Source organism: Ascaphus truei, chromosome 11, assembly GCF_040206685.1.
Source record: "Ascaphus truei isolate aAscTru1 chromosome 11, aAscTru1.hap1, whole genome shotgun sequence".
In the NCBI taxonomy this organism is placed as follows: Eukaryota; Metazoa; Chordata; class Amphibia; order Anura; family Ascaphidae; genus Ascaphus; species Ascaphus truei.
This window is the reverse complement of record NC_134493.1, coordinates 36,818,488-36,834,426: the sequence shown is the minus strand read 5'-3', so window position 1 is coordinate 36,834,426 and position 15,939 is coordinate 36,818,488. Positions and strand designations below refer to the sequence as shown.

The following is a 15,939-nucleotide window of genomic DNA, read 5'->3' as shown; positions in this document are numbered from 1 at the left end:
TTACATGTAAATCCGTAACATGCTTATTTCTTGACAATCTAATGCATTGTTTTTCAACTGGGGTTCCTAGGAACCCTTGAGTTCCCCGGGGCGTCCCTAACGGGTTCCCTGCACTTTTCAGGTCATTTGAAAAATTGTACCAAATACAGAAGAATTTACAATGCATCTGATCTGAAGGGAGAAGAAGCGGCTCTGTGAGTAAAGACACTGACTGGCACAGAGTTTGAAGAACGGTAGCTGGTTCAATTCCCGGTGTCGGCTCCTTGTGACCTTGGGCAAGTCACTTTATCTCCCTGTGCCCCTGGCACCAAAAACATAGATTGTAAGCTCCACAGGGCAGGGACCTGTGCCAAAATGTCTCTGTAAAGCGCTGCGTAAAACTAGCAGTGTTATACAAGAACATGCTATTATTATTATCTCAGACGTGCTATTAGAGAGGGTTTGGGGTTCCTCAGAATTTCCCATAGGGTTCCTTAACCAAAGAACGTTGGAAACCACTGCTCTAGTGCCTTGATATTCCTAACTGGATTTCAGAAGCATCTCACACACACCTACCAAAGTCAGCTCCTGGGTTTGCAGATACCAGGAGGTCCTGCCCTTCCTGCCCCCAGTTGAAGATGTAACAGTTTCCATAATTAGGATTGTAAATATGTGTGAAGTTTCTGAAAAAAAAAAGTATTAGCATTATTATTGGAATCTGCCAGCGCAATCAAGCATAGCAACATATAGTTTTGTGGTCATGGTTGACAAATGAATAATATGGGCAGTGCTGCCCTGTCCTCTTCGTTGCTGCCCTGTCCTCTTCGTTTCCTTCTCAATTAATTATTTGTACTCCCCTTTGCAATTGATCATGGGTTTGATACCTTCCTCTTCCACAGAGACCTTATGCCCCTATATTAAGGGGTTTATGTATTAATGTAGAGCAGGAGTGGCCAACTCTAGTTATCAAAGGCCACCCTCAGACCTGGTTTTCAGGATATCCCTGCTTCAGAACAGGTGGCTCAATCAGGTACTCCCTGCCTCAGCACAGGTGGCTCAATCAGTGGCTCAGTCTTTGACTTTGACTCAGTCTTTGACTGAGCCACTGATTGAGCCACCTGTGCTGAAGCTGGGATATCCTTAAAATCTGACCTGTTGGTTGCCCTTGAGGACTGGAGTTGGCCGCCCCTGGCGTAGAGGAACGTGTGTTTGGAAGCACTTCTCTGTTTTTTGGAGGCAGAACTGCGGCACAAGAACAGTTTCTTACATCTGATGCAGAATTTTAAACTTGCAGCACATTACTCTGTAGGGTGAGCACTCTGGTCTGGGTACCAGGATTAGCATCACCCAGTCCTGATTTTGCACTTGTTATCTCTTGCAGAAGAGTGTTACTTTAGGAAATTCATTACAGAAGAGACTAACCCACAAACTGAACAGCCTTTCAATGGTAATGAGAATCCCCACAGAACTGGCTGCCCCAGAACATGTTGTGTTAGTATTTCCCCTCCATCTGCTGCTGCTGCTGCCCTAAAGGGAATGACTTATCAAACAAAGGTGGGAATTTCCATCTGAAATACTGAATATATATTGTGTCATCTTAAATTAAATAAATCAAACATTGAATTCCCGCGACATCCCCTCCATGTCAGCCAGGCTTCCCTTGCTATAGCCCTTCTGCTCCACATGAGGTTTCTGTCCTCCCTAAGATCGGGTTACGGTTTGACATGTGTACTGCCCCAGTCACACTCCCCAAACTGGCTTACTTTCATTTAGAAAAGGGAGCCGAAAGAGGTCCTGCATGCATGGTGAGATGACAGTCCATTATGGCTACCATAACAAAGGTATAGGGGAGAACCATGACAAAGGTATATGGGGAGAACCATGACAAATGTACAGTATAGTGGAGAACCATGACAAAGGTATAGGTAAGAGCCATAACCCCAAATCCTAGTTATATTGTCTTAATGCAAAAAAGTGTATATTGATAGTAAATGAGTCTTCATCCTGACATTATGGGAGTTAGTCAACATACTCCGAAGTGTCTGATCGACACTTTATCGGCCCTAGTTTCCTATTGACTTCAAAGGGAGATATGGGGGTGAATTTGCATGCTTCAGATTATATTGAATTACCCCCGTACTGTTTATAGTTACGATGTGTTCTTGAATTCCTTCTCCGTAGGCCACTACATCTTTGGATACACTTTCTCCAATGGTTCAGATGTTTGTGTACCTGTAGCTGCAGGTCTGCCCCCCGAATAGGCAGGTGAGAATAAGTTCCTCTGCTTGGAACCCCATCTCAATCCTCTCAGACATTGGCACCATGGAGATGATACTGGAGAATTGCAGCAGGTACCATTCGCTGATAGCTTGCATCCCACTGGTGAAATTCCGGTAGACACATTGTGTTCCATTGTCCGTGCACTGCCGAGAAAACAAAGACAATGCTATGCACACCAGCACATTCTCAGATATCCCTGCAGGGTCGGGGGCTGTTATAACATGGGCATGCAAATAGGGAGGGGGGCTTTCCATTTGTAGAAGAGGGTGCTTTAGCAGTTGTAAAGTAATATCTATAGTGCAGCAGGGTAGGAGAAAGACAGGGAGGTTATATGGGAATCAATCACGGAAATATTTCTCTTTAGAATGTTCCACTTTACAAGAAAACTATATAGATTGTACACAGTGTACGGTATCAAACACAGCCTTATCAGTGGGTGATGATTACAAAACAAAAGAGTTAAACCAGCCCTCACAGAATAAAAGTGTTCAGTACACATCATGATAACTATATATAAATATATTCGGGGACAATACAAGGAGCTTTCAAAAGAACTATTCTTCCCAGGGGCAGTACTAAGGACTCGGGGCCATCCATTAAGTTTGGGGGAAAGGAGATTTCACCAGCAACAAAGGAAAGGGTTCTTTATAGTAAGGGCAGTTAAAATGTGGAATTCATTACCCATGGAGACTGTGATGGCAGATACAATAGATTTGTTCAAAAAAAGGTTGGACATCTTTTTAGATAGGAAAGGTATACAGGGATATACCAAATAAGTAAACAGGATGTTGATCCAGGCAGTAGTCTGATTGGTAATTCTTGGAGTCAGGAAGGAATTTATTTTTCCCCTTATGAGATATCATTGGATGAAATGACCCTGGTTTTTTTTGTTTGCCTTCCTCTGGATCAATAAGTAGGTATAGATATAGGATAAAGTATGTAGTGTCTAAATTTAGCATAGGTTGAACTTGATGGATGTATCTTTTTTCAACCTCATCTACTATGTAACTATCATGATAGTAAAAACAAATACCAACATTTATTCCATCATGTACCTTGTATGGTGTAAATCAATATTTAGTTGCTGCTATTTACAGATGTTTTTCCTTTAAACCACATTATGGCTTTGAAAATGTTTTATTTTTTATAAAGGTAGCGGTTTATAAGTGAGTGAAAATGTACGATGGAACTGATTGTGCTAAAGTGGCCAGTGGGGAAACCTCCCAGTATGGATTGGGAGGTGGTGATGTCGAGTTCTCCAGAACACCTGATTCTGTTATTTTTTTAAATTGCCCGTTTTCAACAGAAAGGAACCGACAACTCGAGCAACCCTCCCTCGCCCGCCCACATAGTAACACACTCTAAAGGTCACAGCCATCGTGTCCGGATGGAACCTGTTTGGGGGTTTGTTCTCATCCCGAGTGACACACGGTGTCTGGGAGTGTTCTGCTCCCCAGCTCTGTTTACCCAGCGGCGTTTTACAAGGATCTTTCTGTGCCGAGGAGTCTGGCACACAACATCTAGCAGCTCACCTCACTGCAGGGTTCAGGCTGGTGGCAAGGCTGGGCCAGATAGTGAGTGTGAGAATGAGCCTCTGATGCACTCAAATATTGTAATGATAACATGCATTTATTCTTCTAAAGTTGTGACCATCAAGCCAGCACTGTGCATCATAGACATACAGCCCCACGTGGCATGCAGTCGTCTTAGAGCCAATGTTTGACACTCAGTGTTTGTCAAATGTTATATTCTGACTTTTAATTGTACTTTCTTTGTATTGTATGTAATTCTATTCACTAAATAGTTAAATCCACTCATGATCCTTCACACCCATTTACTTTTTACCCCAAATATTTATGACTGTTCACGGCTATTGCTAATTAGTGAATTATCCGCTTAATGTTTTATAGACATTATAAATATTCAGATATTGTATTTTGCCGTGTGACAGGTAAAGGGCAGATTCAGCATGTCAGAGACTCTATGGATATTTGGTTATCTTAGTGTAACCCCTTCTTTATTACCCAATATGTATTAATATGTATATACTAGTGCGGGAGCCGGAGCCCACCTCCCCTGTACCGGAGATAGAGTATTCAGCCTCCAAAGAACCAGACTGGAGTCAGACAACGCAGCGGGACACGCAGCTTATAAATAATAGCACTTTATACGTAGGGAACAAAGGAATCCCACGCAGTGGCCTTCAATGTCAGGAGACCATAGACAGCACTTAAGGCAATATGTATACATACATTATAACAAACCTCGCTGTGCAAATATCCCACAGAGTCACTTATTCAGTCCTGGTGGCCCGTGTGCTAACTAAAAGGGCCGCTGTAGGTGCCGGCACAGTGTTGGAGCTTGTGTAGTGTTGTGTAGTTGAAATGGTTGGACACAGATTTAAATACTAAGAATCTCAGAAGGTCTTACAATGTAACCTTTAATTTAGAGGGACAGAGAGATTCATCAACTTGCTCGGGGCTATAAAGAGGTGACACTGTTTTCAAACCAGCTGCTTTCTGCTTGAAAGCCAACGACCTTACGATAAAGCCGTATCTGAGAATAAGCTGGTATAGGAGGAGCGCATCATTGTTATATCATCTTCAGGTAGGTAGCCAAACTGCATTATTGTTCCACCCAATTTCATGAGAAAATAAAGCCACCTTAGCAGAGAACAAACTTTGTGAGTCTTAACAGATTAGAGATAATATTTGAAAAGCTCCTGAAGGTCATGACCTCATTGGAACTTAGTAACACGGTCACTATGTGACAGGTACAATGATTTTGGAGTCTTGCAGAATAGAGCATTCAGATTGGTTAATACATGGGTGCTCAATTCCAGTCCTAAAGCCCCCGCCCCCCAACAGGTCAGGTTTTCAGGATGTCCATGCTTCAACACAGGTGGCTCAATCAGTGTCTCAGTCGAAGACTGAATCACCTGTGAGTAAGCAGGGATACCCTGAAAACCTGACCTGTTGGTAGTTCTTGAGGACGGGAGTTGTCCACCCCTGGTCTACATTCTGATTGCACCCAAAGGTGCTGCAAACATGAACCGTTGAACCTTCAATGACAGGGATGACACTCACTAAGATGTTGTGTGTTGAGCCACCTGTGCTGAAGCAGGGATATGCTGAAAACCTGACCCTTTGGTGGGGCTTGAGGACTGGTGTTGAGCACCCCCTGGGTTAATGTCACGACCATGATTTATAATCAAGTGACCGAGCAAGCTGTAAGTGAATCAAAAGAGGCCACGTACCAGTTTCATGGCTACTTTGTATCTCTGAGCATAGGACGTCTGGTTCCGAGAGGGGCCTCCAGAGGAGTTAGCGTGCGAATAATCGGTATTACTGTCAAATATGTTGTAAACAATGGGGTTGTCGGGGTCGTGTTCATCGATGACCACCAGTGGGATGTGGTTCCACAGGCTGGGGTCTAAGGTCACATTCCGGCTGCTGTTGCTTGATATCAGCGAGTTAGGGATACTTTCGCTGGAAAACTGGATTCGATCCAAGGCAGTGTGTACCAGTCCATCCAAATCCTTCAGGAGATGCTTCACCCGAGAATACCTGAAACAGCAAAAGCAAGAGGAGTAATAGGATGAAATCAAGAGTCAGCAAAACATGACTAGTAGTATCATGAGGATATTGTCCCTTTTCTCTTTTCTCATGAAAAGATGTGCAGCTATCACTTTGTCCCATTTGCTCCCCGGTCACTCCGATGACCATATTGGTTCCTGGCATTCTTTCGTCACTTCCACCTCAAACCTGCGGGACACTTCCTGCTTAGAGACGAGTATCATTACACTTTGTCACTCACTTGTAGGGGTTGGAGTTACAGATGGTCACAGCTGGGAATTCCATGGCTTGGAAGCCTATAGAGAGGGACACGCTCACTCCGTAGGAGAGATAAGTCTGGATGAGAATCCCCCACTGCCAGAACACCAAACTAAGAAAGACCATCGTCAGAATGAACCACAAAATTCTCTTCTTCGGCCCTTCTTTGATAATGCGTTTGGGTCCATGAGTGTTGGTGTTGTCACAGAACCAAACCAGCAGCTCCTTGTAGGTGTAACCAGGTCCCTTCTGCATACGATGCAGCGCCTTCGTGAAATAACGCTTCAACTTCTTCATCTTCCCCCTGCAGGGATCACACACATTACACACCCTTACATTGCACATTCTAGATAACAGCACGTTTTTGTCACACATGATGCATGAGAACCTGGAGACATTATACCGTGTGCGATATCACATTGCATGAACAACATACTGAATCTCTTAGCTTCCTTCAACTAAGAGCGTTCATAAACTGCAAAGCTCCTCTTTCAAATCTTACACAGGTTTAAGACTTATGTATGGCATTTCCCAGGTATGCTCATATCACAGGTCGATTCAGCAGTCAAACGATGCTTTATGTCTAAACTGGAAGAAGACCCAAGGGTAGTATTAGATCCAGAAGACTGGAAGGACATCTTTGCAGCAGTAACAAAAAGCTCAATCTGTGTGGTTATTAAGGAAAATGCTCACAAACGTTTACACCAGTGGTACCTTACCCCAATCAAGCTATCTGTATTTTACAGTTCATCCTCCCCTCAATGTACTAGAAGGTGTGGCCAGGGGGACTGCTTCGTCCATATGTGGTGGCAGTGCCCAAGAATGAAGGTACTATGGATGATAGCGCATGAAATGTTGCAAAGCATCTTATATACAGAAAGTATAACGTTTTTAGCAGCACCTACAATGAAGCATATAGAGAGGTGAATACCTGAATGGTGCACGGGAACAAGGAGGAATCCTGAGTCCCTCCAAAGTTACAATATAGAACAAAGGGATGTATTTCCAGCACTCAGAATGAAAATACTGTAAATGAAATAGCGTATGTCACAAAAAATATTTACTTATATATATAAAGATTACACAAGTCAAACATAAACACATATCTTGGTTTACTTGATACTGATATAGACTGAATCAGAAATATATATACCTATGTCCCATAAAACATAGGCACACAGAGCAAAAATACTACTACTACTACTACTACTACTACTAATAATAATAATAATGGGGAAGGGAAATACAGTAGGGATAAACAAGGGGAAAGAAAGGGGAGGGGGATTAAACAGGGGAATAAGGGGGGCAATGTTTCGGGGCACCTAGCCCCTTCTTCTGGCCTGTTCCCTTAGATCAATCTGATGCAGGTACTTCCCTTACCCCCTATCACAAGCAGGTGTTCCCTAGTATCATAAACCAAAACATCAGTAAATACAGAATTGGGTGGTCTTTCTGGATAGATACAAAAACAGGTAATCCTAATGAATAGATCTCCCACAGTGGGGTACTATTAACACCATTTGTGTTTGACACTACCTTAATAAAGACAGGTTGTGTAACACAATGTAGAGTAAATATTATAACCATTTGATCAAACAAAGAGTTCGATATGTATAGAGAGTGGGTGCTCCAGAGACGGTGAAATCTTTATGCAATTAAATCCATAAGTGTAGGGCTCCTGTCAAAGAGTGGGTAGACAGTGAAGTGTGATCTGTGAGTAATCAGTCAAAATACAATATAACTTCTCCTGAAGGAAAGAATCAAAAATGCTCAATTTCACCTTGATGTGACCTCATTGGAGGGAATCAGATATGTACTGGTACTCATCCATATCCATAAAACTCATAAAGAATAGCTTGGAAAAATCTTTCCCACTCCTTAAGTCTTGAAGAGGCCGCAGTGGCATGCCAGCCGCTGATGCAGAAGTCCAATGGTAGAAAAAAAGAAGAAAGCAGCGCTGCTTTCTTCTTTTTTTCTACCATTTGATCAAACAAACTCTGAATGAACCAACATAATGCTAATGCAAAGTGTACCATATCTTCTTACATAGAAGCAGGCTGTCTCTAAGGGCTGCAGTATTCACTTTCTAACACTCAGACATAACAAAACACTGACTCTGTCTTCACAAAACTGTAGTGTAGATACTCCAACACTTACAATAAGCACACTGAGTAAAACGCTTTTACACTAATGCAGTGATATTCTGGATTCAGTCTATATCAGTATCAAGTAAACCAGGATATGTGTTGATGTTTGTCTTGCGTAATCTTTATATATAAGTACATTTTGTGACATACGCTATTTCAATTATTTTCATTCTGAGTGCTGGGAACACAGCCTTTTGTTCTATAAAACATCTTATATATTTCTTGCCTGTTGGGCCCCTGGCTGGCCCTATTACGTAGCGCCAATGCTATGCTTAATAAGAAGCACAACAAACGTATGACTCATATCTACTCGGCCACGAGACGTCACATAGCGGCGGCATGGAAGAAGCATAATGCCCCGTCCGTGACCCAAATTAGAGCTAGGACACGGAGAGTGTTCGTCATGGAAAAACTGACCAATGTACAAACAGATTCTTTACACAAATGTATAGGGGTTTGGGAGCCACGGACAGTCTATATTTCTCAAGAATTCTTCCCCAAATATAACTGGGGATCTGGGAACACACACTGCCCTTCTTTCACTAGAAGCCACTTTAACTAACACTTCGATTTGTGGAGGGTTTTGTTGCTAGGTGCAAGCTATAAGTGGCCAAGGCCTTTGACCAAACACCATAGGTGACAATATGTATCTACTGTATGGTTAGACCTATAGCACCTTAAATATCATGTGTTTATGGTAACCTTTTGTTTGCAGTGTTTCCCCTTGTGTATTATTTCCTTTTCTTTACCTTCTGGATCCAGTCTATGTCTTTATATGAAACTTTACAATACAATATGAGATTATAAAAAAAAAGTAAACACACCACCTCCCAGCACTCCCCGTATACTCCCCGGCCGGGAGTCCCTGTATACACCCCAGGCATGTCAGACTGGAACATCCAGATTAGTCCAGCTGACTCTGATTTTCATACTCAGCAGAGTAGAGCCCAGAAATGAGTAGCTATCCCCAATTTTAATTACCTGGAAGATGTCAGCACCCAAACACCCACACTACCTAACTAATAACAAAGTCAGCATCTATATTTCAGTACACTGTATATGCAAAAGTCAGTTTCCATATCTAAATCCACATACAGCCTTGAAGAGCACACGTGTGTTAATGCATTTATGTCATAAGAACAAATGTATCAACAGGTCTGTATTTGTATCCACATGAAGTAGCTATTACCCACTGGTGTTTGACCTAGCGCAGATTCGTAATTCCAAACATATACAACGCCACTGTTACACCCACAAACATGATCACATAGTGATGCTGTAGCAGTGCTGATAAACTCTGGCTGAACATATACATACGACCAATTGGATGTAAAGCTTGCCCCTGCAAACCCTCACTTTCTCACTCTCACCTCTGATTGGTTGATGCTTTTGTTTTGCAACCAATAGAGGCAGGAGGCAGACATCTTCCATCTTAAGGTGACTATGCAATATGCTGTGAAGCTGCTTCTATGTCATGGGGGCCTCAGAGCTCCATTTAGTTGACACAGAGAAGCAGCTTCAATGCATGTGTCCAATTTCCTGTAACATAAATATAATGAGATGGTTTTAAAAACCTACACTCAATGACCCGTAGTGTTCAGTCATGTTTTATCTTGTAAAAAGGGCAGTGTGTTAACTATAACAGTTGTTAGTGATCATTACATGCAAATGATATGCAAATGATATGCAAATGAGGCAGAACCCTAACAGAGCATATCCACAAAAGGATGGTATGGGAGCAAGGATGGATGGGAGTAAGGATGGATGGGAGCAAGGATGGATGGGAGTAAGGATGGATGGGAGTAAGGATGGATGGGAGTAAGGATGGATGGGAGCAAGGATGGATGGGAGTAAGGATGGATGTTAGGATAGGAGTAAGGATGGGAGTAAGGATGGATGGGAGTAAGGATGGATGAGAGTAAGGATGGATGAGAGTAAGGATGGATGGGAGTAAGGATGGATGGGAGTAAGGATGGATGTTAGGATATGGGGTAAGGATGGGAGTAAGGATGGGAGTAAGGATGGGAGTAAGGATGGATGGGAGTGAGGATGGATGGGAGTAAGGATGGATGTTAGGATAGGAGTAAGGATGGGAGCAAGGATGGGAGTAAGGATGGATGGGAGTAAGGATAGGTGTAAGGATAGGAGTAAGGATGGGATAGGAGTAAGGATGGGAGTAATGATGGATGGGAGTAAAGATGGGAGTAAGGATGGGAGTAGTAATGGGAGTAAGTATCGATGGGAGTAAGGATGGGAGTAAAAATGAGAGTAAGGATGGGTGGGAGTATGGATGAATGGGAGTAAGGATGGATGACAGCAGGGATGGGAGTAAGGATGGATGGATGGGAGTAAGGATGGATGTAAGAATGGGAGTAAGGATGGATGGGCGCTTCCACTGCAGCAAGGGATTCTGGGAAATGACATGCAAATGAGCACACAGTGCCTCCTTTTGCTTCAAAACCATTTAACATGGTCCCCTATAGGCTTAAACTTGCTGCATTTCACAGCTTTGAGCACAGCCTGGGTTAAGATGCATAGCCAGTAAACTTACCCACAGACAGCTTTTTTCCCCCCCTCTTGCGCAAAACCCAAGCCAAGGGTGCAAGCCCTAGGACTGTCCTCCTGAAGTCAGACAAGTCCCCGGTTCGTTTTCCCCGAAGATTTCAGCCCGAAAGCCTAGGTCTCCGGGGACATTGATGCCTTCCTCCGTTAGGATTCAGGACATCCGTCTCTACCTCCTTCTGGCCCGAGGCCCGCAAGGGAGTTCACATCGGGTGGTTTTCCCTCTTTCGAGGGATGGTGACTAGCCCGTGGGTTGTGCCGGAGCACCCCAGTGCTAATGGGCTGATTGTACGATAACCATCCCTCCATAGGCAAAAGGCGCAGGAGAGATGTGGACCTGGGGCTTATCCCACCTCTTGACTAGCTTTAGGACCAAGTGCGTGCAATTGACCATCCTACTTAAGCCCCAGATAGGATTAGTACTGCACTTGGTCTTAGCCACAAGACGAGATGTGAATTCTGATCTTAGCCAAAAGGCCGAGAAGCGATTTTGAATGTTTCAACCTTAATGGGTCTCCTCAGTGTGGGGTTGGTTATACTGGCTTTGCAATTTGAAGCAGGGATAGGTTTCACAACACTTAGTTAAGTTATGGTGGGTAAAAAAAAGTGACAAAAACCCTCCACAGTAAAGCATATAGCAAATGGAAATATTACTGTGTGCTCACTTGCATGTCTTAGGCTGAGCCCCGCTGGCGCTGAGCGCGCGCACGGGAGGGGGGGGGGGGGGGAGGAGGGAGGGGCGCAATTGCGGGCTATCTGAGCAAGCGGCAAAGTTTAAAAATTTTATTTACAAAAAAACGCCGAGCGTTTGTGCCCGCACGCGCGCGCATCGCGTGAGACGGAACTTGCATATATATATATATATATATATGCAAGTAACCGCGTCAAGCCCCACCCGCTTAGCGAGCTCAGCGCCAGCGGAGACTCAGCCTTAGACAGGTCTGCAACCCTGCCTTTCACTATTATCACCCAGCACACAGCGCTTCCACTGAAGCAACGGACTCTGGAAAATGACATGCAAATGAGCACACAGTGCCACCTTTTGCTTCAAAACTATATATATATATATATATATATATATATATATATATATATATATACATACAATGCAGTGGGGTTTGGAGTTTGAGCTTGCTAAGACTGTATGTTATTAAATACAGAAAGATCTTTTCTTTGTAAGTGATAAAAGCTCTTTAAACACTGTTTGTAGTATTCCATTCTTCTTTCAATAATAGCCTGGGGTTTGGGCTTGTACAAAAGTGATACTCTGCAAACTCTGTATCGTCGCACACTGACCACAAACACACTTTCATCTCAGGGCCCCACATCATAACTGTAACTTTTATATCCTCTCCAGAGAAAGTTTCACACCGCTTCAGTTGTTAAACAATAAACTGTAAAAACATGTGTCTTGGGCACTGTTGACAAAACTTGGAGATAAGCGAATGTGACAATTTATTGAACGTTTCCCACAAACCCAGGAAGTGAGTGTTCTGTTGTGAAAACATTTACCCAAAATGTGAAACTTCCAAAGAATGCAGATAAGGCCCACAGGCAGATTATAAGTGCAGATAATATACACAGGTATCATATACTGTCTGAGATATATTTAGCAACATATATATGCACACTGTTAATGCATACAGATTATATATATGTAAAAAAATCAGGAACAGGGCACACACAAAATAAGATATGAAATAAAGGTAAAGGGAAGGCACATACCGTCCAAACAGGTACAAACATGAAAACAGGACAGGCACTTCTATACTAAAGAAAAGTGACATTTATTGACTCAATGTTTTGTCAATAAATGTCCCTTTTTTTGAGTATAGGAGTGCCTGTCCTGTTTTCCTTTCATATATATTATATATTTTAGTAGCTCCACCAAGTAATATACACTGTATACAAGTCGGTATAAGTTATGTCCACATTCACGTTATAAATATAGGTCTAACATATAATAACAAGCGCACTGTAACAAGTACCGGAGAAAAAATAAACACAGAAAAAGTTTTTTTCTAAATAAAACACTCTGAAAAAGGATTTCTTGAAACTGATGAATGTATATAAGAATATTACAAAAAATATTTTGAAAACCTAACTGGTAAAGCCTCTTTTTCCCTTTAAAGGAATCACCTTCCCAATGATTCCAAATATAATACAGTAATACAGTATGTTACCAGCATATATAGGGAAAACCTAAATTATCAAATGAATGATAATAAGAAATGAGGAGGACACCAGTTTAGAAAAATGCTAGCATTGTATTCAATAATCTTACAAAAATAACATCATTAAATGTGAAAGATGAATATATATAACTTACACAAATACATATATTTAAAAAACTTGCATAGGTTGACATGCGCTCGGAGACACTCAACGTTTCGGGCCACTGACCTTTGTCAAGAGTCTAATCCACCATGATTGCGTGTACAGGCAGTCCTCGTTTTACAACGCTTCGCTTTACAGCGAATGGCTTATCCAACGCTGTGCAATGCATACCTATATATTCATTTTTACAACGCCAAAATGGCTTATCCAACGCTCTTAAGACGCTTTGCAACGTTGTGTATGTGTGTATATATATATACACATTCACATAAACAACGTTGCAAAGTTTCGTAAGAGCGTATATATATATAATATTATACTATATAATATTATATTATACTATATAATATATTATTTATTATGTTATATTATATATATATAATACAGTATAAACACTATATAATTTATGTGTGTGCTGCATATGTTATTGCCGGCATAAAATATTTGGTGTATTTTAGTGTTAAAAATGCCTTCAGGAACGGAACCTTTCATTTAAACAGTGTTCCCATGGGAAAACGTGTTTCGCTTTACAACGTTTCGCTTTACAACGCCATTTTGAGTAACGCATTGTGTCGGATAACCGAGGACTGCCTGTACTTTATATAGGTGCGTTCTGTATGTATTTGTGTATATTATATATTCCTTTCTCACATTGAATTCTATTTTTGTAAAATTATTATTCATACTGTACAATTTTTGCACTTTTCTAAACTGGTGTCCTCCTCATTTCTTATATATCATTCATTATACATCTTATATATCATTCATTATACAGTACATATAGGGAACACACAGGATACATTCCTACAAATGCCCCCTCCCCCCCCCCCCACACACACACACACAACACACAACACACAACACACAACACACTATACACTATACACTTATGTTGAGGAAGGATTAACATTGTCACAGTAGCAGCTGTTGCAGAATTGTTCAACTCCAGCTGGGACCCTGTTCTAACCCTCTTAGGCAAGTTGCTTTATTACCATGTGTCCAGGGCAGCAGACGTAGGCCCAGATTCACTAAACGGTGCTAGGCTTTAGCAAGCCTTACTTCTCTTCAAGTAAATGGGAAATAAAGTTTACCAACCCTGAGTGAATCTGGGTGTTTAGTTTGGAAGCTCTCCAGTGAACACATTTGTATTTGTATGCAATGTGCAATGTGCAGTGTGTATCAGCTTTGTAAGAGTACTGCGCATCGTTATCCAGCACACCTATACCCCAAATGTATAAACAGACACAAAGTATATTATTTTCCAGATTGTGATACTTAGTAATTCCACCTGGCAGCAAAGGGTTAATAAACCAAGCCATACAAAGCCCGTACATGAGACCTCACAAATATTGTGTCCAGGATGAAATCAAACACATTCCCCCAACCAAGAACAGACCAGGCTCAGAGAGAGAGGCTCAGGGTTACAGGGTTACAGGGTTACAGGGTTACAGGGTTACAGGGTTTCAGGGTTACAATGTAACAACCTGCAGCTCTTTTGATGCGATGTTGGTGTCTGACTGGCAGTGCCGCGTTACTCTGGGAGTGCCTTATTTCCATGTGCCACACAAAAGCAACACATATGACACACACATATCATATTCATATAGGTATCACACATACAGAGATCACACACGTTCACACATATAGAGATCACACATACACACTGGTCACATATAGAGATCATATACAGGTTGCACGTAAAGAGATCACATGCACAGTTCACATATGCAGACATTACACACACACAGATCACACACACAGCACACTATACATATAGACATTACACACATATGCTCACAGATACAGACACACACGTTACACATAGAGATCACATACATCCAGATTACACACAGTCCTGATATACCCAGCACTGCTCCAAAGTCAGACTGAGCCCCGTTTCTCACCTGTCAGGTGAGTGCAGGCTCCGGTGTCTCAGGTGCTGTACATTTCCAGGCTCTCTCTGCTGCTGGGACTCGGGCAGGTGGAGGATGCTGAGACCCGCCCACCTCCCTCTGTATGTATCTGTGTATCCCCCACCTCCCTCTGTATGTATCTGTGTGTATCCCCCACCTCCCTGTGTATGTGTCTGTGTGTATCCCCCACCTCCCTGTGTATGTATCTGTGTGTATCCCCCACCTCCCTCTGTATGTATCTGTGTATCCCCCACCTCCCTCTGTATGTATCTCTGTGTATCCCCCACCTCCCTGTGTATGTGTCTGTGTGTATCCCCCACCTCCCTGTGTATGTATCTGTGTGTATCCCCCACCTCCCTCTGTATGTATCTGTGTATCCCCCACCTCCCTCTGTATGTATCTGTGTGTATCCCCCACCTCCCTCTGTATGTATCTGTGTGTATCCCCCACCTCCCCCTGTATGTATCTATGTGTATCCCCCACCTCCCTGTGTATGTATCTGTGTGTATCCCACACCTCCCTCTGTATGTATCTGTGTATCCCCCACCTCCCTCTGTATGTCTCTCTGTGTATCCCCCACCTCCCTGTGTATGTGTCTGTGTGTATCCCCCACCTCCCTGTGTATGTATCTGTGTGTATCCCCCACCTCCCTGCGTATGTATCTGTGTGTATCCCCCACCTCCCTGTGTATGTATCTGTGTGTATCCCCCACCTCCCTGCGTATGTATCTGTGTGTATCCCCCACCTCCCTGCGTATGTATCTGTGTGTATCCCCCACCTCCCTGTGTATGTATCTGTGTGTATCCCCCACCTCCCTGCGTATGTATCTGTGTGTATCCCCCACCTCCCTGCGTATGTATCTGTGTGTATCCCCCACCTCCCTGTGTA

The 15,939-nt window shown here is 42.7% G+C and overlaps 1 protein-coding gene across 3 annotated transcripts in view; it reads right to left on the bottom strand.

The window, feature by feature from the left end:
* Nucleotides 1–15,159, bottom strand: part of SCNN1B (sodium channel epithelial 1 subunit beta) — a 29,160-nt gene extending 14,001 nt beyond the window's left edge. Inside the window, exons 1-6 of one of the 3 annotated variants that reach the window (XM_075565637.1) lie at nucleotides 15,043–15,110; nucleotides 7,024–7,118; nucleotides 6,076–6,396; nucleotides 5,516–5,825; nucleotides 2,212–2,402; nucleotides 556–662 (exon numbers count right to left, since the gene is read on the bottom strand). In XM_075565637.1, coding sequence (XP_075421752.1) covers nucleotides 556–662; nucleotides 2,212–2,402; nucleotides 5,516–5,825; nucleotides 6,076–6,389 — 922 coding nt within the window. In that variant the 5' untranslated portion in view covers nucleotides 6,390–6,396; nucleotides 7,024–7,118; nucleotides 15,043–15,110. Of the gene's footprint in view, nucleotides 1–555; nucleotides 663–2,211; nucleotides 2,403–5,515; nucleotides 5,826–6,075; nucleotides 6,397–7,023; nucleotides 7,119–9,609; nucleotides 9,738–15,042 lie in introns of those variants that run through there. The other 2 variants (XM_075565636.1, XM_075565638.1) reach the window with 2 other exon arrangements.
* Nucleotides 15,160–15,939: the final 780 nt, after the last annotated feature.